Source organism: Urtica dioica, chromosome 2, assembly GCF_054948205.1.
Source record: "Urtica dioica subsp. dioica isolate 48M chromosome 2, U.dioica_male_clone48M_v1_H2, whole genome shotgun sequence".
Taxonomy (NCBI): domain Eukaryota; kingdom Viridiplantae; phylum Streptophyta; class Magnoliopsida; order Rosales; family Urticaceae; genus Urtica; species Urtica dioica.
In genome coordinates this window covers 30,584,396-30,609,751 of record NC_142757.1, presented here as the reverse complement: position 1 = coordinate 30,609,751, position 25,356 = coordinate 30,584,396, and the positions used below count along the sequence as shown (strand labels likewise).

Below are 25,356 nucleotides of genomic sequence, written 5' to 3'. Positions count from 1 at the left end.
TGGGGGTTTCCGTTGTTGAAATATTTTGGCTACCAACCTAGCCTTGTAAGTGTTAAGAGTACCATCATTATGATACTTCCCTCGAAACACCCACTTATACCAAATGGGTCTCGACCCTTTGAGTAAATCGAAAATCTCTCAAGTGTGGTTTGACATAATAGAATCCATTTCATCTTGGATAACATCCTTCCAATAGGCAGAGTCTCGAGAAGCTACGGCTTCTCTTTTCGAACTTATGTTTTGTTATCTCTTTAAAATTTATCTTCAGTGAAGATCATACTTAAAGAGTATTCGTTTTGATCATCAATTTCTTCTGTGAATTAAGAATGTCGTTTTAACATTCAATTTATGCAAAGAAGACAATATATTCAACACTTTGATTGTTGTTGTCCTTGCTACTGGGGGTTTCCGTTGTTGAAATCTTTTGGCTACCAACCTAGCCTTGTAAGTGTTAAGAGTACCATCATTATGATACTTCCCTCGAAACACCCACTTATACCAAATGGGTCTCGACCCTTTGAGTAAATCAAAAATCTCTCAAGTGTGGTTTGACATAATAGAATCCATTTCATCTTGGATAACATCCTTCCAATAGGCAGAGTCTCGAGAAGCTACGGCTTCTCTTTTCGAACTTATGTTTTGTTATCTCTTTAAATTTATCTTCAGTGAAGATCATACTTAAAGAGTATTCGTTTTGATCATCAATTTCTTCTGTGAATTAAGAATGTCGTTTTAACATCCATTTGATGAACATTCAATTTATGCAAAGAAGAAAATACATTCAACACTTTGATTGTTGTTGTCCTTGCTACTGGGGGTTTCCGTTGTTGAAATCTTTTGGCTACCAACCTAGCCTTGTAAGTGTTAAGAGTACCATCATTATGATACTTCCCTCGAAACACCCACTTATACCAAATGGGTCTCGACCATTTGAGTAAATTGAAAATCTCCCAAGTGTGGTTTGACATAATAGAATCCATTTCATCTTGGATAACATCCTTCCAATAGGCAGAGTCTCGAGAAGCTACGGCTTCCTTATAATTCTTAGGATCGTTTTCAACGATTAGAACAATGAATCTTTCGAGCAAAACTCTCTTTATTTCCCTCTACTAGGTAAAAGGAAATAAGTTGTGAATCTATATCTTCAGATCCTAGATCGTTAGTCTTATGGACTTTCTTTCTTATCCAAAGTTTGGTTTGATCTATGACAACCCTGGGAGAACTCTCCTCTCGAGGCTCTCCATCTGTGGAATTATGAGACTCATTTTATTTCAATGTAAGGTTCTCAAAGAATTCCACATCTCGGATTCTAATAAGACATTAGACTCTAAATTTATAAGTCTATACACATTGCTATTCATAGTATAGCCAATGAAAGCACTTCGTATCCCTCGAGGACCCAACTTGGTCCTTTTAGGATCACCACAAAAAAAAAACTACACTCTACACGACAATAATATCTAACGCGTAAAGGCTTCTTCTATCGCGCAAGACCTATCCGCGACAGATAGTTCTGTGAACAATATGTCGCGGATATTCAGTCGCGCAAATTACATGCATGACAGAAGTCTGTCGCCCAAACATCCAAAATCACCCGCTACATTTAAATTTTGCGCCTTTTGGCAGGACACATGCGCGACAGATAATCTGTCGCAGAAATCTACAATCACCCGCCATATTTTATGTACAAAATAAGCCAAGTAAGCATACAATATTATTTTGAATATTTAATACAATTAAAAAAAAAAACAAAATACTACATATTATTAATATTGTCACTACATACCATCATCATCCAAAGTTTTATAACTATATACTACATAATATGTCATAAAATATTTAGAACACATTACAAATTCAAATGTTTTAAACTACTCATCACTATCGTTATCATCAGCAGACGCAAATTTGTCTCTTAACTGCTCTTTCATGAACTCTTTTTCTCGCTCCAATTCTTTCCTCAACTTCTTGTTCTCCTTGCGTACATCCGTCTGTGATGAAGATTCAGCTACCATGTCCTTCGGGCGGTGAGCCTGTCCAAATCCCGTGTCAAACCGCGTACTGGACTTCGGAATGTGACGAGTTACCTCTTTCTCAATAGAAGAAATATATGGTGTCTCACCCGTAGCAGATGCTTGACCAAGTTGATCATCCAATTCCTTAGTCAACTTGAGCTAATATATCACAAAAAAAAGGCTAAATTTATTTGGAAAAAGGTGTAATCATGATTTTAACTTACATATTCGGCCTCAGCTTTCGAGTTTACCCATTCACCATGTAATGCATTTGCTTGAACATTTCAATTGGACCAATCTCCTTTTTTTGTCTCGGGATCAAGCTAAATACTGAAAATTAGTAACAATAATAATGAATATCTAAATCGCATAAAAATTACTACTACATGACTAAGTCGATGGTCTACTAAGGACTTGCCACCATGACTTCTGGTCAACCTCTGCTTACTACGATTTTCTTTCATTTTCTCCGAGTACGCGTAAATGATATCAAAAATGTTATGTAAAATAATTTAATTAAAGTACCAAAATCATTACTTAATTATAATACCTTGAAGGAGTCTATTTCCCAATGATCAATCATGTCGTTTCAAGTTTCTTTTCTGTGACAAATTTGTGGGAGTCTTTGTCTAATTTCATCCACTATTTCTCCATTCTTTAATCGTTCAACATAGATTCGTTGCACATCGTTGCGGAAAGAACGCCAAGAATTTTGAAGTTTGTGGTCAAGGGTTGCCATGAAATGTTTGTCTTCATATATTCAAAATAACTCATAATATTAACAAGTAAACTTACCGCTAAGAATTGGTACATCGCATTTTTCGCACTACTAGGCACCTTTAAACCATTTTTGAAGTTAAACGGACACTTTTCATGCATTGCTAGCCACGCTTGAGTACTAAACGAGATTTCTCCTCCGTGTACGATCTTAGGCATATGTTCTTCGATTTCAACGGGAATCTTTGCAGTAGAATCCTTGTTCTCGCGCTGAATTGCATGCATCTTCTTCATGGTCTCAACCCCGCAAGTTAATCCATGAGCAATCTTCCTAAAGACTAATTAAAATATAAAAAAAAACACAAATATAAGTTATTCAAAAAATATACATCACTAAAATAAATAACTAAATACTTGATTTCCTTGATTCTCTTACGGATATGTCCTTGTGTTTTGGTCGTTTTGGTTTATTGAGTCTAGTAGAAATATCAGGTCGATCTATACTATGACCATGAATGAGATCCCGGGAACGACCATCGTCACCACCTCCGCTACCTCCAGCAACTGATGCAGTAGTATTCATGTAAAGAAATCCCCAAACATTACGCATAGATTCTCTGTCGCACAAACGTATATAAATCTGTCACTTGCGCGACATATTGGATATCTATCGCGGTAACAATCTGTCGCACATGACATTAATTCTAGTAGTGGATCCATGTTTTTGTAGTAGGCTAGGCACCCCTACACTTTAAAATACCCAATGAATGGCTTTCGCCCTTTATCATACCTTGTGTGGAGATACTTGGATTTTCTTCAGAAGAATCCGGTTTAAAATATGACATGCCAAATGTAGAGCTTCACCCCCCATAAACTAAAAGACAATTCAGAATGCATTAACATAGCATTTATCATCTCTTGAAGTGTCTTATTTTTACGTTTGGCTAAACCATTTTGTTGTGATGTACGTGGTGCAAAACATTCATGAACAATACCATTTTCTTCACAAAAAGCGTTAAAATCACTAGGAAAACATTATCTACCCCTATCACTCTTAGGGACTTTTTTTTAATATTAATTCCTAATTGATTTTCTACTTCTTCCTTAAAAACTTTAAAAGCATTAAAAACTTTATCTTTATGTTTCAATAAATAAACATATGTAAATCTAGAGCAATCATATATCAAGGTAATAAAGTACATATTTCCCCCACGGGTTAATATGCCATTAAATTCACACACACACACACACACATATATATATATATATATATATATATATATATATATATGTGTGTGTGTGTGTGTGTGTGTGTGTGTGTGTGTGTGTGTGTGTGTGTGTGTGTGTGTATAAGATCTAGCAACTTAGAATTTCTCCCTACACTATAAACAAGTTTTTTTTAATCATTTTAGATTTCAAACGAATTTCACATTTATCAAATTTGCACAAAATTAAACCACATTTAATTAATGTTATCATTGTGCTAATTCCAATCTGTGCTAGTCTATTATGTCATAAAGAAACATATTCAAGCATATAAATAGAAGGGGAAATTTAATTAATAACATTGTCAATGATACAAAGTTTGATCATTCTTTCACTGGAATAGCCCTTGCCGACACACCATTACGGGTCAAGATAAGGTTGCTCGAATTATACAAAGATGGGTTTGCCTAAGAGATCACCACTAACAAGATTCCTACTCATTTCCGGGACATGGAGAACATTGGTCAAATTGACATTCTTCCCAGAAGTCAAGTTGAGATTCAAGTTTCTGATACCAAAGACCTTGGAGCGATGCTGGCTTCCCATCTAAACTTCTTGTCCACCATTGACTTAAGAATAGGTGTTGAAGGCAGCCATATTGTAGGTAACGTGGACAGTTGCGCATGTGTCATACCACCACCATTGAACTTTGCCCTTGACCACCATGAGTTCGCTCACCGTAGTGACTATGTCTCTGTCGGTCATAGTGGTGTCGACTTCTTTCTCAACTTTCATATGGTGTCAATAATCTCAAGCATAATTAATGGGTTTGTCACACACGTAGCATTTCGCTTTGGCCCCCTTGGACACGGACTTATTTTCAGACATGGACTTACCGGAATTTTTGAATTTCTTCGAGTCCTTTTCGGAACCCGAAGAACTACCTTTGTCATTCCACTTTGTTTTGCCTTTCACACTCACTGAAGTAGTCCAGCTTGACGAAGTCTTGGTTCATCACTTTTAGGCTTAAAATAGACGCATCGGTAGGCAAGCTATCATCACCGAATACTGCATGATATGACGAGCTTGAATTCTGACCCAAGACACAATGAAATTCGAATGTAGGCAAGAACGAATTTTTCGAGAAAATTTTTTCAAAGAGGGGGAAAGATGGGTTAGATAATTAAGTGATGAATTCTAGAAACCATGTGGATTATATAGGAATTTATACTTGTTCGTTGGAATGATAGTTATAACTGCAAATGACACGATCGTTGGCCAAACAACCGCTCGTTTCCAAAGCGACGCAACTGTGCGTTCAAACGGACACTAAAAAATGACCACAATGCCAGAAGACGTGACCGTTGGTAATGCAACTCTCACAGAGAGAATCCTCACGGAGAGTCCGCGAACCATGGCATTTAGACGAACTCGCCATAAGCCTATATGGCGTCATGGTGAAGTTCTTAAGTGCACCTACAAAGTGACACTAAAGCCTATGTGCCCAAGCCCGAGCATGAGCCCGATGTCGACGCCGACGTTGTGCAAGCAACGCGTGAGAGAGTGACAAGTGGCACTCTCTAAGCTCCATAGCGTTTAATATGAGTTATTAATTAGAACATATATAAGGAGCTCAATTCCTTATTATTTGTTCCATGTGAGACTTTTTCACACGCACATATTCTCTCACAACATAGTATTTTGTCCTTTAACGAACAATCATAGGAAAACGTAACTTGGTCAAATACACTTTATTTTAACAAGATTTTTTGAACAGCATCTTGGACAAGCAGATCGATGTTGGTGGCTCTCTTTGTGAAGAAAAAACTCGGCTTCGTCGATGGATCGATCACCAAACCTCCACCTAAGGAAGTTTCCATGCTGCACGCTTGGAAGAGGAACAACAACATTGTTGTTTCATGGCTCCACAACGCAGTCTTGAAGGAAATCGCTTCTACCATTCAATTTGAAGATTCAGTTGAGTCAATTCGGAATGACATCAGAGAGTGCATTCGACAGCAATGGATTCTCGCAACTCACTACACCATAATCAAGGTTTTGTGGGAAGAATTTCATAATTTCAAGTTGGTTTGCTCTTGTGGAGGATGTACATGTAGAGCGGCGAAAGAACTGGCAGCTTTTAACAGTTGCGTGTATGTAACAAAGAATGTTCTTGAGATAGAGGAGCAACATTCGTGACTTTTTAGTATCTCCCACTTGGCTCGGGTGTGGTCACTTGGTCCGGCCTTGGGTCAAACTGTTCGAAGCTTTAAATAGTTGTTCAATTTGCATCAACAGTATTTTGGCGGTAGAAGGAGAGGACTTCTCGACTTATACGGCCCGAAATGTCTTCCAATCATCTTCTTATTTTCTTTTTAAAACTCGATTTTCTCATAATTGAGAAAAGATGAGCAATCATCAACCCGTGCATTATGAGGGAGTTCGAAACCCCAATAAGTTCAAAATATTTCTTGCACTCCCGAGTGCATGGCGATAAAGAGTCGCTCCCTAAAGAGAGCTCGACTTGCTTGCCATCTTGACCTCCTGATAATCGGGACGCTCGCATTCAGGAGATGGAGGAGGATATCCGCCGACTAAAGGCGACAAATGCTAGGTTTCGTAGCTGACTGACTGCGAAATAACCTATGGATAATGCGAAAATCCCCAATGGAAAACCCGGAAACTACAATGAGGAAGGCCGTGGCAGCGATCCCGACTACGAAGGCCCCAAAGATTCTGAGGATGAGGAGACTTTTCTCACAAAGGATGGGGGACTCTCCACAGTGAATGAAGCCCGTCCATCAAATCTTCCGCCAAAGACAAGGAACATATCGGCAATTTCTCAAGAAAGAAACTCTTAGAGCTCGGCCCATGATTGACTTGGTTAGAGAGAAGACGTCGCGAAAAGCCAGGGTATGCAAAGAACGAGACATGTTACGGATCAAGATCTAAGGGATTGTATCACCACCTAATGCACTGCGCGTGGTGAAGAACTGAAAGAATGACTAACTTCTCGACCTAACGCTCCTCTTGCGGCTCCTACTAACGGGAATCGCCGCACGGACCAAGGGTCAAACAAAAGGCAGCAAGTGACTCATCCCTAGCAAGGGGTTACTCCGACCACCAACCTTGATATCGTCACGATTATCCATAACCTTTGAAACGAAGTTTGTGACCTCCGGGAATATGGCGTAGGCGGTAGCAAATCCTACAAGATTGTCAAGGATAAACTTATCGCCTTTCGCGGCCCAAACACTAGCCGAGATCTGCACAAGAAACTTCAAACTCGTAAATCTCGCACCCTACGATGGGAAAACAGATGCCGCCTACCACATCCAACACTACAAGACCTAGATAGCGATGCAAGGTGTTACACCGAGGACCATGTGCCAAGCCTTATGTCTCACACTCACCGGACCCAACTTCTAGGGTTTAGAAGCTTTAGACCAGGTAGCATCCAAACGTTCAAAGACCTGAAGGACACATTCCTAGCACACTTCGCTACATCTATGATCCAAAAGAAGACCAGGATATACTTGTGGTGCATTAGGCAAGAGAGTGGTGAATCTCTCAAAAGATATCTCACCCGATTCACTTAAGAATTTGAATAAGGTTGATCGATTCGACGACGGTGGCGCAATAGTCGCAATCATTGAAGGCTTGCGCACAAGAGACTTCCTAAAGTCTATCGTTGGCTATGTCCCTTCCACGATGGCCGAGTTAATGGCTCAAGCCAAGACTTTCATGGGAGTCGAAGATAACCTCGAGGACCGAAAGAGCAATAAACAAGGCTACCGCCACCGAGACGAGCCTAACCAAGAGCAAAGAGACTCTCGTAAAAGAAGAAACAAGGGAGGTCAGACTTCCAACAGTCACTGGATCAAAATCTGGCATTGGCGCATGACAAGTTCACCATCTCGACACCAATCAAGAAAGACCATGCGACTCCCGATCAGTCTAAATATTGCAAGTTTCATCGATATCATGGTCATCTGACCTCCGAATGCTTTCAACTAAGGAGGAAAAACAAAGCTCTTATCCATTCGGGTGAGCTAAAAGAGTTCGTTTTGTGTATGATCGACCCTGCAGGCCCCACCTCAAGAAGACAACAGTCTATCAAGGGAGGGGGAACAGCCGTCATTACCAACCAAACCACAAATATAGCCACCATCGATCTACAACTTCATGTTGTAACCACCATACTAGGTGGTCTGCAAGGTGGTGATTCAGCCCGACAAATGAAAGAATGTCTAAGGGCCGTGGCTCAAGAACGTGCCGTTGAACACATCAACCTCACATACAAGGAACCTCTATCCATGCCACACAAGGAAATATAATTTACCAACAAAGAGGCAAAGTTGTGCACCAGCACAATGAAGCGATCGTCCTCAAAGCTCAGGTGGCCAACAACTTGGTGAAAAGAGTTCTCATTGACAACGGCAGATTCACCGACGTAATATTCAAGACCACCCAAGAGCACATGAAGCTCGGGGTACTACGCCCAACTTTGATCCAAACACCCATCTCTGGGCTCACTGGAGAGAGGGTCATGACCGAAGGCACAATCAACTTACCAGCCACCTTCGGGACTCCCAGAGACGTTGAAATTGTTCACATGATCCCCTTCTTAGTGGTCGACCAACCATCGCCATACAACATCATCATTGAACGGCCCACGCTCAATAGGTTAAAAGCCATCACATTCATATATCACCTACTGGTGAAATTTCCCACTAAAAAGGAAATTGGGACCATGGCCGGTGATCAAGCCCATGCCAGGATATACTACATCCAAGGGATCTACAACAAGGTGACAGAAAAATGGTTAATATGATCTTCCAACAGGGAGACAATTACCCACGTAATGCTAAATCACGCTACATTAAAATCGAAAAGCTATCTCTGGCTCTTATGATGGAAGCCAAGAAGTTACGCCCCTACTTCCAAGCTCACCCTATCGTGGTCCAAACTAAACACCCAATTGTTAAAGGTCTTCGAAAGGGAACGTTGTATCGCATGGCGATCTGGTCCCAAGAATTGAGCGAGTACGAGATCGAGTTTCGCCCAAGGACGGTCATCAAGGGTCAAGCCCTAGCCGAATTCGTGACTGAATTCTTCTACACTCCTTAATGGGAGGAGAGGAAGAGGAAGCAACCAACAACTTGTTGGTTTAAAAAAAAAAAGATTTGCCTAACGGGTTCCATCTCGGAACTACATGTAGAAGGAGCATCCAATGCTCGAGGGGCTGGTGGCGATATCGTATTAACAAATCCCGATGGGATAAAAATTAAGGTATGCCCTCCACTACGGGTTACACGCCTCTAACAACGAGACCGAATATGAAGCCATCATCGTTGGGCTAAAGTTGGCACGAAAACTCGAAGCCAAAAACTCGCGCATACATTACAACTCGTAGTTGATCATAAACCAAGACAAAGGTGACTACAGCCAAGGAGCCAAACATGATTGCCTACTTGGCAAAGACAAACTAAAAGCTTGATGCCTTCTCTTGGTTCGAGATTCTCCAAATCCCAAGAGAACAAAACTCCGAGGCTGACGCTCTCACTCAACTCGGGTCCGGCATCGAAGAAGAAGGGTTGGAGACTGTCCCAATCAAATCATTATCTCAAATCATCATCTCACGAGACAGGTTTGGGGTAATCAAAGATACGTCTCAACTAGCTTGGATGAGTCCCATAACGAAATTCTTGTGAAGAGATGGACTCCCCGAAGACTGCACGAAAGTCGAGAAATTGAAAGCCCTAGCATCCAATTACACGCTTAGAGATGACGTATTCTACAAGCGTGACTATTCAACATCGCTGCTCCGATTCCATGATAGAGCCGAGTTGACCAAGGTCCTCTGCTAAATCCACGAAAGCATTTGTGGGAACCGCTCCGCGGCTTACACATAAAGCCCTTAAATGAGGCTATTTTTGGCGTACCAGGAAGAAAGACGCGTGCGAGTCGGCAAGGAGATGCGACAAGTGTCAAAGCTTGTCCAACATTCCAAGTCACCTACCCCGCTAAGTACTATAGTAGTCCCACGATTGCCACGGCCTGCGAGCCGTAGCTCGCCTGCAAGCCACAACGTTTTCATATCTCTCATTCCATTATAGTCATAATATGACCTTTATTTATTTTTAATAAGCGGAAATAAGGTAATCTAGTAAATAGTTACAAGAGATGTAGATCAAGTAATAGAAATTTTGTGGAAATTTTTTTATTTACTTTACATACACAACAGGTCTTATAGCGACTATATCCAGACCAAAACACATTCTTTTACATAATTTACATAGGTGATGTACCTAGCGGACTATGAGAAAAGTAGCTAGGATTGAAACTGTACTTAATAAGTATCAAAACATACTATTCCCCGTTCAAAAGAAATCATCACTCACAACAGTTCAATCGACACGTGTCCGATCTAGTTTATCCCATTCTACTGGGCCAGAGCTTTTCTTTATCTACATTGCCAAGGTCATAAACTATGGTCAAAATCAATTAAATGCCATGTGATGCGTAAATAACACATAATGAATGCACATCGAACAAACATTAGAATATGATGAAGATTACACGATGCATACTATCAATACGAAAGAATATCAAAATCATCCAAGAACAAGGAGATTGGACTACAGTATTCCTCTCTTACAAGAACTTGTCGCCCAGATTTTGAGATCGTGCATGAACGAAAAATGATTAACGATCCTAGGTCGTTCATGATTTCAAACGCCAAACGATATCGTTTACGAAAAATGGTTTTAGAAGTGACGTCTTGAATTAGAAGCGACAATCCGCTTCTAATTAGAAGCGACTTTTTCTATTAGAAGCGACTTGTCGCTTCTAACATATTCAACGACATTCCAAGTATTATGTATTGAAAAAGACAAATTTTTTAGATTAGAAGCGACTTCGTCACTTCTAAAATTTTTCCGCCAATTAGAAGCGACATGTCGCTTTTAAACTACTGAAAAAAATTCGCTCCTTTTTTCGCCAAATATTTCAATTTTTTACAAAACCGACGCCGTTTTGTCTGATCTAAAAACTAGAAGCGACTATTGCTTCTAATCTAGGTCAAACAATATAAAACCGTGACTTTCTTTTCTTCTTCTTCCTCGGCCGATTTCTTCTCTTCTTCTTCCTCTGCGACTTTTCTCCTACTCTCTCTCTTCTCTTAGACCACACCACCACCACCTCGCCGCCCTCACCACCACTGCCACGCAACCTTGGTGATCCCAGATATGGACCAGGAGGAAGACGCGAATATTATTTTTATTAGTATTTGTATTTAGACGTTTCATTAAGTTTTTCAGAATTTTTATTATGTTATTCAAACTATGTTTATTTTGTTCTGAATGCAACTTTTAATTTCATGTTTTTTAAAAATTTAATTAAATGAAATCTGCTAATTTTTAATATAATAAAAAATATATTCAAATATAAAAAACAACAACTTTAGAAGCGACAATCCGCTTCTAATGTCGCTCCCAAACATTTCCCGCAAAATGGCGGGAATAATTTATAAGCGACGATTCTCTTCTAATGTCGCTTCTAAACGCTTCGCGTCATTTCGCGAGAGCCATTTTCGGCACAAGATTTTTGGGATTGGAAGCGACACTAGAGGCGACAAATCGCTTCTAAAACATCGCTTCTAATTTTTAAAAGCGACTGACCTTTAGAAGCGGGATTTTAGAAGTGACTTTGTCGCTTCTAAAGGTCCATTAGAAGCAACGTTTCGGCCTTCTAAGGCCTTTTTTGTAGTAGTGGATCCCATATCGTGCATGAACTCTACGCCTCAACGACCTTCTCGGCTAACAAGAAACCAACCTCATGCCCGAGCCCTTAGATAAGCAAAGGTTTGAGTTTTTTCGTGCCTTCCCTCTCGCGACCTAGTCGCTCAAAGGCCGATCTTAGGGAATAGTTCGTGCGCGACGGAATGCGCCTACCACGTCTATCCTGACTTTGTATAGCGTCGTTGCTTCTTGGCCTCTTTCTTTCGATTAGAAGACTTATGTCGCTTATTGTTTAAGCGTTGGATAAGGTGACGGAAATTTATTCTCCGTGCCCATGATTAGGATTCTTGAGAGACCTTCTCCATGTGAATTTTTCAAATCCTCATGGCCGAGCCTCGGATGAGTGCCCTTGAGGAGGTTTCCTCGACAAGTACCTTCGATGAAGCCGTCTTTTTTCTCGTCGAGGAGAGCATGGAGGATAAGATTCTCCCTTCCTATAAAAAAATATGTCGGTTAGCTGCTTAAGTTGACCTTTGATCCGGTCCATCCTATCATCGTGAGGTCGCAATGGTTTTCGTCGGGGAGAGCTCATCTCGGGAGTGGTCACGCAGCGGCTCTAGCATCGCCCTTGGGTGCGAGACCTTGCCAAGGGCGGGCAAGTCGTATACTAGCTAAGGCCCCGCTGAGCCATCGGCTTGTTGTAAGGCCTCGCCTTTGCGGGCCTTGCCTCGTTTTAGAAGCGATTTGTCTCATCTAAGTCATATAGAAGCGGACTTTAAGAAACGGCTTTTTATCGCTTCTAATGACATTTGAAAAACCCTTTAGAGACAACTTATATCGCTTCTAAAGGTGTGTTTTCTCGTAGTGTCTCGCAACACTATGCGTATTTTATTTCATTATATATTCTTCCTTCTCTCTATTAGTCAACTAAAATCTAAAGATGAAATGAGTCTCCATATTCAGCAAAGTAATAACATTAGTGTTGAGTATAAGAGCTCTCGCCCCGAAAAAAATTCATCCACACCATAATTGTTCATATTTTTCTTGTTTTCAGGTGATGAGTAGTCGTAAATCCATTGGGCAACGGTGACTAGTTGAGAAAACAACCATCTTTTATGTCAAACTACTGACTATGTCAATACTCATTAGAGTGACCACACGCGGTACATTCAATCAACTAGATGTATGGCAAACCACAAGTAACATAAGAAGATTGATTCGATAGATTAATTACAATATGATCAACTAGATGACAAACCATAGGTTGAACCACTGATGCTCGTAAGTGTTGATCTGGAACGAAAATTATCATAAATCATTAAAGTGACCACACGGTGTACATAAGATGACCACACGGTGTACATAAATCAACTAGATGACAAATACGAGTAACATAAGATGATTAATTCATTTAATCTAATAACAATATGAAGCAACCAGATGACCAATAATAATGCTCGTAACCGAAGTGTTAATCCGAAACGAGAATTATCAACTATCATTATAGTGACCACACGCTATACATTCAATCAACTGGATGATGACAAACCACAAGTAACATAAGATGATTAATTCGATTAATCTAATTACAATATTGCCACACACACGAAATCAAATCGCTTAATCCTTTTCTTTTTTTAAACTACCAATGGATTAATCTAATAACCCAAGATTCATTACTCGACAACTAGACGTTGCGTTCCCTTTCTTCAATATTGAATATCACTCTTGCAGTTCTGTTAAACAAGTTAAAAACCTGAAGAAGAAAAAAAAATTAAACAAATAAATAACCATAGCATGCGAAATTAAACCATAAAATATACAGACGATAAAATGATAAAATTTCAAAAATCAATTATCAGCTTGAAAACTACCTGCTTTCTTGAAAGGCCTATATTCTCCAAATCAGTCAACTGAAAAAACAATTGTCAAACAAAAACGGTAATGTCAGCGCAGATAATGATTTTGTCTTATTATGTTTAGGTTGTAATGTGATAAATGATTGCTCTTTCTTACCGACTTTATTGGGCTTGCTTCTCTAAGCTCTAATATATACTCTGCAATTTTCACCCCAATGCCCTGAAAAAGCAGAAGAAAATAATTTGGATACAAAAGCAAGAGCAACAGAGTTTCTTCCTGACAACTGTTTAATAATGCACATACCTTTAACCCCAACAGCTCTTCCCTGCAAGTAAATGAAGCAAGCATATCATTTAAGAATATTATATAAAAATAAGAATATAAAGAATATACAAAAATTAACAGCCTTTTAAAATGAGTGACATACCTGCTCGCGGTGTTTATGAAATTAATGTACTCTTGAACAAGGTAGTTCTGCAGATAAAAGGGAAAGAAAAAGCTCGCAATCAAAATCAAAATGTTATCTGATGTAAGTTTTTACATGATTTCATTCAAGCCCCAATTTACCAACCTTTACGTTACAACTTCTAGCATTAAACTTGTCAAGTGGGGTTGCGTCGTTCCCCAAATTGTTGGCAAAAACTGAAGGTGTTTTCGGGGTCTTCGGCTCAAAAAGGAGGGAACACGATTGATCTTCATTGAATGAAAATTCCTTGCAGGAATTTGGGCTTAATATGTTGCTGTCAATTGGCGATAATATTTTACTCGAAGGGCTGTTTTTGAATGCCCTCTTCGTCTCGTTCATTGGCGAGGATGTAGCCACGTTTGTGGACACGCTTTCGCCCCAATTTGATTGCTTACCTACAGGAAGGTCTTATGAATTTCACATCCTTTTAACAATACGCTATTATAACACTCAATAAGTCCGGGTTAAGAATCAAGTTTGCTTCAAGGACAGTACCTAATGACCATGCACCATTTGATTCCTTTTCAGTCACATGAGTAGGTTGTTTTCTCTCCTCTTTTACGTCATTGCAATCAAGATTTAGATCCTGCATTTGAAAGTTGAAAATTTTAGTAGGTTGTTCATTTGGATACATATATTCAAGGGAAGCTCGTGTTACAAAGACTTACTTGACTTTCAATTCCTAAAGCAGTTACTGAAACTACATTGCCACTTGAATTTTCTTCTTTCAATCTTTTTGACCAATAATCCTTCATTGAAAGAACGAAAGAAAAATTAAGGTCTTTAAGTGTTTTTAAGTTTTAATATGTAAAAGATGGAACGTGGCTGGGAAACCTGGTGTTACCTGAACATCTTCATAATCGTCCAAGTTTTTGAAAGGCACAGAAACATTCCTGCATAAAGAATATCAAATAATTAAGTAAAAAAACCTAAATATAACACCAGGTTAGATTAAACTATGACAAGTTCAACTAGTTACTTTACCCTTGTTTGTTACAAGCGAAGAGGTTTCTAGAAAATTTGGTTTTCACCGAGCTCGTATTGCAATTTAGCTTCTTCATTGAGCTCACAGAGGGTGTGTTTTTCCCCAGAAAAGGAGAATTATCAACACCAATATTCTTGCTACTCTTTGACTTCCCTTTTGATTCTAGCCAAGCACGCAGTTTAGCTTCCATGTCGACCTTGACTTTTGGAGTGTCTGGCTTATGAGCCACAGGAAAATTGGAAATGTTTCGTGACCGAGCAGCCAAGCTGACAGTATGAACAGACTGCTGGTACTCTCCTGGATTCTGTTCTCGAAAGAAATAAAACACTTAATTAGACTCCAAAAATCTCAACATTCTGAATTATATGTTACGCTTAAAAATAAAGAAAACATCTTAAGCAGATTCCTTACCAAGCAAGCAACCATCAGGGCGCGGGTTTTACCTCCAAGAGAGTCCTGCAATATCCGCGTCAATTTGCTGTCTCGGTAAGGCACTCGGGTTTTGTTGTTCAGTGCAAATATCACATTGGACAATGCAAACAAAGACTGGTTTATCTTCGCACTCTCTTGGAGGCGAATTCCCTCATTGCAAGTTCTCCTATTATCTTCATTCCCTGTCCCAAAAAAAAAAAACAAAAAACATGAAAAAAAATTCAACTAAAAATCTTTTAGTAACCAAACAAAAAGTTTTTAATTAAGTATCCATTACCAGCTAAATCTACAAGGTTCAACTTTCCAAGAAGAATATCCCCAGAACCATCCACACAAGGCATAGTAACCCAAATCACAAGAACGCCATGACTCCTACTTGAGACATCATTGAGACCTGTGTGGGCAACTTTCCGTCTCTGGACCCCACAGGAAAACACATCATTGAACTCGATCATGGAAGTCACCGGAGCTCGACAGAGTCCATTCAGATGAATTTTCCCATCTTTGTCTTCCCAAACAGGAATTTCTTTGGGCTTGAGTTCTAAAAGGTCATAGCACTTGTCCAAGTAGACCTCGTAGTAGGAAATCTTTGCTTGGCTTCCGGTTCTCTCACACATCGACAAGATCGAGGCCATAGCCAGCGGCATTAGACCTAGTTCGTCCTCAGTTCCCTGAAATCTCACTCATTTAGACCTCGAAAGAAATCTCACCAACCTCGAGAGAGTGAATATATTCTCAAGTACTGTAATAGAAATTCAAGCAAGCAAACTTCGAAACTTTATCTCTCACTCATCGACAAGATCGAGGCCATAGCCAGAGGCATTGTACCTAGTTCATCCTCGGTTCCCTGAAATCTCACTCATTTAGACCTCGAAAGAAATCTCACCGACCTCGAGAGAGTGAATATATTCTCAAGTATTGTAATAGAAATTCATTCAAGCAAACTTAGAAACTTTATCTGCACAAGGGAATCTAGATTCTAGTTTTTTTATATGCATATAACTCGGTGCTTTATACTAGTAATCGACCACTAGCTACGAAATTTCTAGGTCTATACCAAAAATTTCTAGGACAGAGATGAGAAAGCTTGAGATTTTTATTCTAGGGTTTCAAGAAAATCAAACCTGCATCGTGTAAGTCTTTCCACTTCCAGTAGCTCCGTATGCGAAGACAGAGGCGTTGAAGCCTTGAAATATCCCCGGAATCAAAGGCATCACTTCCCTCTCAAATATCCGACCCACATTGTGATCGTCTTGCCCGAAGAACGAATCCAACCGGTAACACTCGTTTCGACTACAAATACGATGAAATTTCCACATAAAGACTTCGTAGAAAGAGCAACCCACCCCAATGATGGCAAATGAAAGATGAATATTAGCGAACCTGGTTTCTTGGTCTTTTAGGTACACTGAGATCCCATCACTGGACTCGATTTCTGGGCCGACAAGAGAAACGCAAGGCCTCTGATCGGCGTTTTCGTGCGAGAGGAACGGACGGACTCTGACGATCACCCGGACCTTGGTCGTCGCCGCCGGTTTCGAAGGAGTTGACGTAGCATCGTCCATGGCTGCCACTAGATCGAATTGATTTTATTTTTACTTGCCTTGAGTCTTGACTAAAATTGTTGGAGTTGAAAAATCTTGCGAAAAGAAAAGAATGTTTGAGAATGAGAGCAAACGACACAGAGCAACGAGTTTTTGAAAAACAGACAAATTTTGACCGTTGATATTAATCAGGCCGTTGTGGGCTCTTTAGTTTGAATTTCTTTGGTTTATGGGCCGTTGTGGGCCCACATAGAAAAAGTACAGGGTTGCAGAGTATAGTAGCAAAAGAGGGGTTTTTTTTTTTTTGTTTGTTTTCTTTTACTGTTAGGGTTTTAATAAATTTATTTTAATTTCCCTTCCGGCTTTCTAGCCTGTAGCGTTCGGTTGCTTTTGGGTTGATTAGGAATTGGAAATCGAAGAAGATGGACAAAAGCATGATGGCTGAAATGGACTCTCTTCCTGAGGAAGACAAGCTGAAGATGTCAACCGTGATCGACCAGCTTCAGATTCGCGACAGGTATTCGTGTATTCCATTTCCAGTGGTGTTTGTCTCGATACAATTAGAAATCGTACAGACATATGTCAACTGTATTCGCGGTTTGAATGATGTTACTGAAAATTGTGTAGCTCTTACAATCATTAATCATGATTACAAAGGCGACAATGAAAAGAACAGTGACATTAATGAACTGAAAACTGAGAGTTGTGGGAAATAAATGAAAAAGAACAGTAGAGTTACATTGTAAATGCAGTGAAGAGAACTCGTTTGAGGGATCAAATTGTGAAAATATATACATTGGGTTGTATTTGCAGCTTGAGGATGTACAATTCATTGGTGGAGCGGTGTTTCAGCGAATGCGTAGATTCCTTCTGGCGCAAGTCGCTGACGAAGCGAGAGGGAACTTGCGTGCGAAGATGCGCCGATAAGTTTCTCAGCCACTCGACACGTGTCGGTGTCAGATTCGCCGACATCAACCAAGGCTCCGCCTCCTCTGACTAACTCAATCTAAATCCATGAACCATCTCTTTCCTTCCATTCTTGATCTCGTTAGTTGAGCTCAGTCGTGTCCTTGTTTTTCACCTGATGAACTACATTCTTTGGCCAAAAATAAGGCTTCAAGAATCGAATAATTCTCTCATTTTTGGCTAATGTCTTCACAGTTTAAGTAAAAGATCGAGCCATCAATTTGAAACAATTGATCACATTGTTATAATTAGTCCTGAGCTTGCTGTAAATAGTCTCATCGCATTTACAGACATGAGACATCGTTAGTTATTTCAATTGCTTGTTCAGATGCCTACTCGTTTGGAGATTGATGCTCTAAAAGACACATGTAATTCTATAAAAATAAATAAAAATAAAAAAATAAAAAAATTTGAGTCGTGTTATCTTTTTGCTACAAGCAACAAATGAGATCAAGTTATAACTACGCTTTTTCTTTGCCTATGTAGTCTGTTTAGCTGAAATATGTAAGGAAAATATCAATAGTATCCTCTTATTTGTGTTTAATCGAAATGCACGATTTATACTTTCAGTTTTCAGAAATATCAGACATATTCTTTAAGTTTGATATAATTGACATAAATTGCTCTTACAAATATCATTATTTTCGTTTATATTTTATTAAAAAAAATGAACTCCCCAAAATACCTCAATGAAATAATTTTTTATTTTCTATTCTATATAAAAAAAAATTAAAAATTTCTTTAAAAAAATTAAGGGTATTTTGATTTTTTTTTTTTTTTTATTAAATAGTTGATAAATATTTATTATATTAAGGGTATTTTGGGGAGTTCAAATTATTTTTTTGTAAAAAGTAAATGAAAATGGTGATATTTATAATATAACATTTTTTAGGGGAGATATATGTCATTTGTATTAAACTAAAGGGATATGTCTGATATTTTTAAAAATCAAATGGATAAATCTCGCATTTTGATTAAACACAAAAGATATTCTTGATATTTTCCCAAATATCCATTGCTTTATTGATTATATTAAAAACATAATATAGCCCGCCATGCATCAATAGTGTATAGTATATGGTTAATATAAGATCATACACTAACATAACATACGAACAAAAAGTTTGTGAAGGATAAAAATGTAGAGTTCTAAACGTTTTTTTGTCGTCTAACGTTAATTCATTTCAATCATAAAAAAAATTGATGATTAAAATCTAAATTAGAATTTTTGTAAAGGGCCTCGAATTCTTGATTTTAAAATTAGATAATCACTCACATTATTACATATATATATATATATATATATATATAAAGGAAAGAAGCATTTCATGTAGACACATTTACTATTCAAACTATGATTATTTGACAATTTTATTTTTTGTACTATATAATATTTACATTATGTCACTTATTTAAGTGTAAAAATGACCTATACTTTAATAAAAATTACATATAGTGTCATCCTTCAATTCAAAAAAGGCAGATGTCTCTAAATCACTCTTTTTTTTGTCTATAAAGTCTTTTTGACCAATGTTAAATTATTTTTACATTGATTCCAACTTCCAAGTAAGTCGAACAAGGTAAATAATAATCATCTCCCTCTCTCTCTCTCTCTCTCTCTCTCTCTCTCTCTCTCTCTCTCTCTCTCTCTCTCTCTCTCTATATATATATATATATATATATATATATATATCTTCTTTCTTTCTTTTTTGCTTCAGAGTCGATGGTTTAAATGAAATATTACAGCTATTAAATGTATTGTTTTCTTTCCTCTCATATTTTTTTTATGCATCTCTCCTCTAACCATATGGTAAAGTCTTTCTGACCAAAGTTAAATTATTTTTACATCAATTCCAACTTCAAAGTAAGTCTAACAAGGTAAATAATAATCATCTCCCTCTTTCTATATATCTTTTTTTTTTTTGCTTCGGAGTATGGTTTAGAAGAAATGCTACAGCTATTAAATGTATTGCTTTCTTTCCTCTCATATTTGTGTATGCATCTCTCCTCTCATCTTATATGAGATGAAAGTGTGTTACTGCATGGAAGATGGAACACAAAAGACAACAAACTGTAAAACGAAACCATTTGATTGAGTTTCGTTGTCACACCATTGTTGTGGTTGTGATTGATTTTTTATTTATGTATCGTTTATTCTTCCCCTGGGATTTAAATGGGACTCGTAAAATGGATTTTTTTTTAACATAATACACTCACTTTAAAGTTATATAACTAAAAAAGACTAGATGGAGTTGAGAAGAATACGTTTTGGTTATAGGGGTTGCTGAGTGAGGTTTTTTTCTACTCTCTCACTAAACTCTTTAAATACGTAATCTTAATTATGGAGTGGGAGGTGCCTCTTGCTAGAGTAGTTTTTTAATATATGTTAAGTTTTTAACTGCATAGTAGTTTTGATAAATGTTATCGTACTTATAGATGACAAAGTACTTTTTGCTGTGATGATATACATGAAAAGGATTAAACACTTATCTGGTGAAAATTTGTGAAAAAGATCATTAATAATTCATCAGTTACTACTGTTATTTGAAATTTTGTTGGCATTTTATGTTGATGTTATCTGGTAATTTTATATTCGTGATTTTATTTCACACATAATAAACTCATAAAGTTGCAATTAAATAATAATAAAAATAGTCAGTAGTTGTACAAATTGACGATTGATCAATGATAATATTGATTATCGCAATAATCACCAAAAGGAGTTTGGTGTGCTTTGAACAAACTAAGTAAACTTTTGTTTTGGGCTTTCTTGAAATTTTGATTACTTTTTGGTCTTTATTGCATACAAACATTTTTGTTTTTAGATTGCATCTAGAATATACCCACTAATATAATTTTACATAATGAATTATGCACATAATCTATTACTATTAAAAATGTATTAAGTATCCCCAAGTATTGCACGTGCATACGACTTGTATATTATAAATATAGATGATAAGATAAGTGCAATCAATAGTAACATAAAAATGATGAAGAAATATTCATTGAAGGATTGAAATATCCATTTATGCTAGCTTGAGAGAGAATAATAGGACATAACAAGATCTATGAGGGTCTTATTTTCTATTTATAACCAATAAATTCGAATGCAAACTCTGTGTGTTGTAGAGGACCGCTGTTGAATAAGTACAAGCGTTTGATGTGTGTCCTTCTTGATTTAAATTATGCAAACTGGTTGATGATGGTTCCAAGTTTGTGTTGGAATAGATCTAGGGTTAAGAAAAGACTTATCGCTTCCAGCAAGCGGCAGAATATAAAAAATTTCTTTAAAACACGTAAAACGTTTTTACAACCTAGACAAAGTGCATGAACATATAATTTAAAATTTAAAAACTACATTTACACTACTACACAACGGGTCATTTACGGCGCTCAAAAAGTGATGCTATAGGAGATTTGCGTCACTTTTTGTGCGCCGTTATATCGGCCGACGCTCTTGCTCTAAAGCGTCACTTATTTAGGACCGACGCTCCACGTGGATCCACGTTGGATTTGGCGCTGGATTCGGTAAGGCGCCGCTTGTTGAAAAGTGATGGTATAGAGCTCTGCGTCACTTAATTTTCAAGTGACGCTTTATTTAAAAAGTGATGTTATAGAGTAGGGCGTCACTTGTTTTTTAGGTTATGGCTTAGGTAATAAGAAGTGATGTTATAGAGTTGGGCGTCACTTGTTTTTTGGCATCACTTGTTTATCGAGTGACGCCCAATCTTATTTTTTTTAAATTGATAAATAATTTCGATTTGCGAATAAAAAACCTGTAGCAATTGATTCCAAATACGTACGCAAAAAAAAAGTAGCAATGAGTCTGGTTTCAAGCCAAAAAAAAAATAGCTTTAGATTCACACCGCACTCGAAAAAACACCTTTTCCATTTTCAAGTTCCTGCACAAAAATTTTCGAATCTTCATATCCAACCCTGTGTTTTACTCCTAATCAACACGATATCGCAGCAAACATTATACCTGCAGAGTTATTACTGCAACATTCTCCGTAGAGCATACGAAGGATCGATTCCTGAGAATGTTGTCACGCGAGAATTCGTCCACTCATTTCCTTCCTGCCACAACCATTAATAATCAATGATTAGAACTCGCTCACCCATAAAAATACACAAACACCTGCGTGAAAACCATTCACCTGTTCTGCAAATGCTCAAGTTTTTTTTCCCTTCAACAATCTGTTTGACGAAGGTAATGAGGCTGAAAAAATGTTTTTGCAGGAAAAATTAATGGCCCAAGAAGCTCTACCTTGCTTGCCTGTGAATTGGCTGAGGTTTTCTCTGTTCTTTGTTCGTGTAAACAGAGAAGAAGTTTTGGAGGCGTGAGCGATGGAGAGAGGCCGGCCAGGTTTAAAGAAGAAAGAAAAGATATTTAAAGCAGTTAGCCTTTAAAGAAGAAAAGATATTTAAGCAGTTAACATTTAGTCCCGAAAATCAGGAAATCTCTATAGCGTCACTCATAAAATAGGTAATGCCACATCTCTTCCAATGGAATAACTACACGTACGTGAACCGATTGAATAGATCAAAATTTACTTATTGCATCACTTTTAAATTGAATGATGCCCCGTGCCATGTCAATTTTTAACGCAAAATAGAAGTAAAACGTCACTCAATTGTGCCGATGACGTTATATGACACCAAAATCACAAACCAACAAAAAAAAAATTGAAAACAATCAGAAGCAATCGAAAGCAATAAACACAGTGAGTTAATGAAGAGAGAAGCAAAAAGAAAAGAAGAAAAAAGTCATAATACAAAGTCTCTGTCCCATCTCATGCGAAGCGTCAACTAGGATTGTGATATAACTATATGATGGTGATATTGAGGATACTAAATCTTTATTGTATTGCACTCAAACCAGTCGAAGATGAAGAAATTGATAAAAAAAAAAAAAAATAAACCCCCAAATCTCAAAGCACACAGTCAGAAGAAATCGACATCAATAAACACAATGAAAAGCCAGAGTGTGGAGACGCGCGCGAACCAGAGCACCGGAAAAGTAATGAAAAACAAAAAAAAAAAATCTAGATTTCAAATTAGGATAAAAAAAAACCCTCAAAACAATTATGAAGACTCACAAATGTTTTCCCGACCGAGAAGACGAAAATACGGCGGCTTGAGTGTTACGACGACGGAGAGAAAAAATCGGAGAAGAATGAGCGGCCGGCGGCGTGGATTTGATGAGCAGCCGTATGTTTGAAAATAGGAAGAAAGCTTAGCTACTGGAGGCGACCAAGAAGCTGCGCGATCGAGACGACCAAGACGACGGCCTGGGTTTTGAAGAAGCGACCATCTACTCCAGCGGTTTCTTTTGTGCTTTTTTTTTAAGGAATTTCTTTTGAGCTTTTTAATTTAGAGAATAAAAGTGTAGGATGAGTAATATGCGTCAAACAGTTACGAGTGGCCTTAAAAAAACAGTTACATGCTCGGCCATGATATTAGATTTATTTGTTTTTTTTAATAAAAAATTTGACTAGGCCATGTGATACAGTAGTCTTTAGACTTGTTTATAAAGTTGTAAATCAGTCTAATGCCAGCTGTGACAGGCATGTGTATATATATATATATATATATATATATATATATATATATATATATATATATTATATCAAATAATTATATATATATTATATCAAATAATTTGATAATTATTTATGTTAATTATTTTCTATCTTTTCTAAGTTTGATTACGTAGTGAAAATATATATCTTTCAGGACATTTGTTCCTCGCAAGACCACATATCCAACTAATTAATCGTACTTATTATTCATAATTAACATAAAAAAATAAACTTCACCTAATTAAGTTATTTTGCATATAATCCAAATATATGTATTGTTTTATTTTATGTGTCACTAGCGATTAGTGACTTTCAACATCCGTGCTAATATATAAAATTTGTCAAAAGCATCACACATCTTTTACTTATTGCATCACTTACAAAACAGGTGATGTCTTTTACTTATTGCATCATTTACAAAACAGGTGATGCCACATGTCTCATCTACTTATTACATCGCTTATAAATTGAATGATGTCCCGCCACATGTCGTTACCAGAATCATCAGCATCTATCTTATAGCGTTAAATGTTATAAGAGCGACGCAAAATCCCATTTTGGCGGGATTAAAAAATGTGGCGTCGGTTGTGCACATAGTGACGCCGAGATTCGTACACGTGGCACATTCATAAAGATGCCATGTCAATTTTTAACGCAAAAAAAAAAGTAAAGCGTCGCTCTAATGTGCCAGTGACGTTATATGGGCGACTTCGAAGCCCATTTTTGTACTAGTGTTAGTTTTTACTTGGTACCAACTGTTGGAATCGATCTAGGGTTTAAGAAAATAATTAACGCTTCGGTAAGCGGCGGAATTTTAAAAATTTTCTTTTACAAGTAAAAACGGTTTTTTACTAACCTAGACAAAAGAGCAAGTACATGTAATTAAAAACTATTATGAGCTAAGAAGTTTACTAACCTTTCTTGAAGCTTGAACTTTGAAGAAGCTTTTGGAAAGTTTGCAACGCTCGTCTCCCCTCGCAGCACGTCTCTCTTTCTTTCCTCGGCACCTCGAGCAACCACGAAAGTTTCTATCACTAAATCACTCGAGAGAAAAGGAATTAGTGAGTGGACACTTTTAAACACTACGACTTAAGAACGATTCTTGAAGTCGCAGAGCTCAACTCTAAGTCAAATGAGGACCTAGGTGCCAAAAAAATAAAAATGAAATTGAATAGAGAGAGAGGAGAGGGGCGGCCAAGTCTAGAGAAAGAAGCTCTTAATCTCTAAAACTTTGGATGAATGAAAAGTGAGGAATGGGGCTCTTATTTATAGGAGAGGTTTTACCTTCAATAAGGCATTTTCCTCTTCTATAGAATATCACATATTCATGAGCAAAAATCCATTATTTCCCATTCCATTTTGGGCGCCCAAGGCAGCCTCCTAGAGGCTTGGATTTGTTTCCTTTTTTTGTTCCTTGGCTTGCCTTTTTCTCACTTGGCCGATTACCCTAATGCATACACATGCAAATTTGTTTCCTCTTTTTCTTTTGGCAAGTATCTTGATACATTTATGCACAAAATATTCTCTCTTTCCTCTTGGGTGGTGGGCGCCTATTCTAATACTAGAAAGGCCTTCTAGAAGCTTTTCCACTTGTTCATGACAACATGAAAAAGGCCCATTAAGAATTTTCAATAAAATTCTTATGAAATGAAATTAATTCACAAGGCCCAATGATCAAGTCATGGCCGAGTATTATCAAGTCATCAAATGACCTTGTCAAAAAAAAATTATTGACATTCATATCATCCTATGTCTCAAAAGACAAAAATATCATTTTGACAATTTTCGTTCTTGTTTTGACTTATCTTCCAGTTTAACTATTCCTATCGATGTGATTC

General features: G+C 37.7%; 3 protein-coding genes across 3 annotated transcripts; 2 read left to right on the top strand and 1 right to left on the bottom strand.

The window, feature by feature from the left end:
* Nucleotides 1–5,735: 5,735 nt before the first annotated feature.
* Nucleotides 5,736–6,137, top strand: LOC149404311 (uncharacterized). Its single transcript, XM_089607484.1, has one exon. It carries the CDS (start codon nucleotides 5,736–5,738, stop codon nucleotides 6,135–6,137), a length of 402 nt encoding a protein of 133 aa, XP_089463610.1.
* Nucleotides 6,138–12,825: 6,688 nt separating this feature from the next.
* On the bottom strand, nucleotides 12,826–17,143 carry LOC149404310 (ATP binding microtubule motor family protein). Its single transcript, XM_089604938.1, has 14 exons — nucleotides 16,807–17,143; nucleotides 16,548–16,716; nucleotides 15,701–16,094; nucleotides 15,403–15,605; nucleotides 14,991–15,295; nucleotides 14,851–14,899; nucleotides 14,675–14,755; nucleotides 14,502–14,592; nucleotides 14,112–14,401; nucleotides 13,968–14,014; nucleotides 13,844–13,865; nucleotides 13,697–13,759; nucleotides 13,555–13,593; nucleotides 12,826–13,436 (listed from the first exon to the last, which is right to left on the bottom strand). The coding sequence occupies exons 1-14, from the start codon at nucleotides 16,986–16,988 to the stop codon at nucleotides 13,368–13,370; spliced, it is 2,004 nt and encodes a 667-aa protein (XP_089461064.1). The 5' UTR covers nucleotides 16,989–17,143; the 3' UTR covers nucleotides 12,826–13,367.
* A 136-nt stretch (nucleotides 17,144–17,279) lies between these two features.
* On the top strand, nucleotides 17,280–18,330 carry LOC149404309 (mitochondrial import inner membrane translocase subunit Tim9-like). The gene is made up of 2 exons (XM_089604942.1): nucleotides 17,280–17,484; nucleotides 17,781–18,330. Exons 1-2 carry the CDS (start codon nucleotides 17,390–17,392, stop codon nucleotides 17,965–17,967), a joined length of 282 nt encoding a protein of 93 aa, XP_089461068.1. The 5' UTR covers nucleotides 17,280–17,389; the 3' UTR covers nucleotides 17,968–18,330.
* The last annotated feature ends 7,026 nt before the right edge of the window (nucleotides 18,331–25,356 follow it).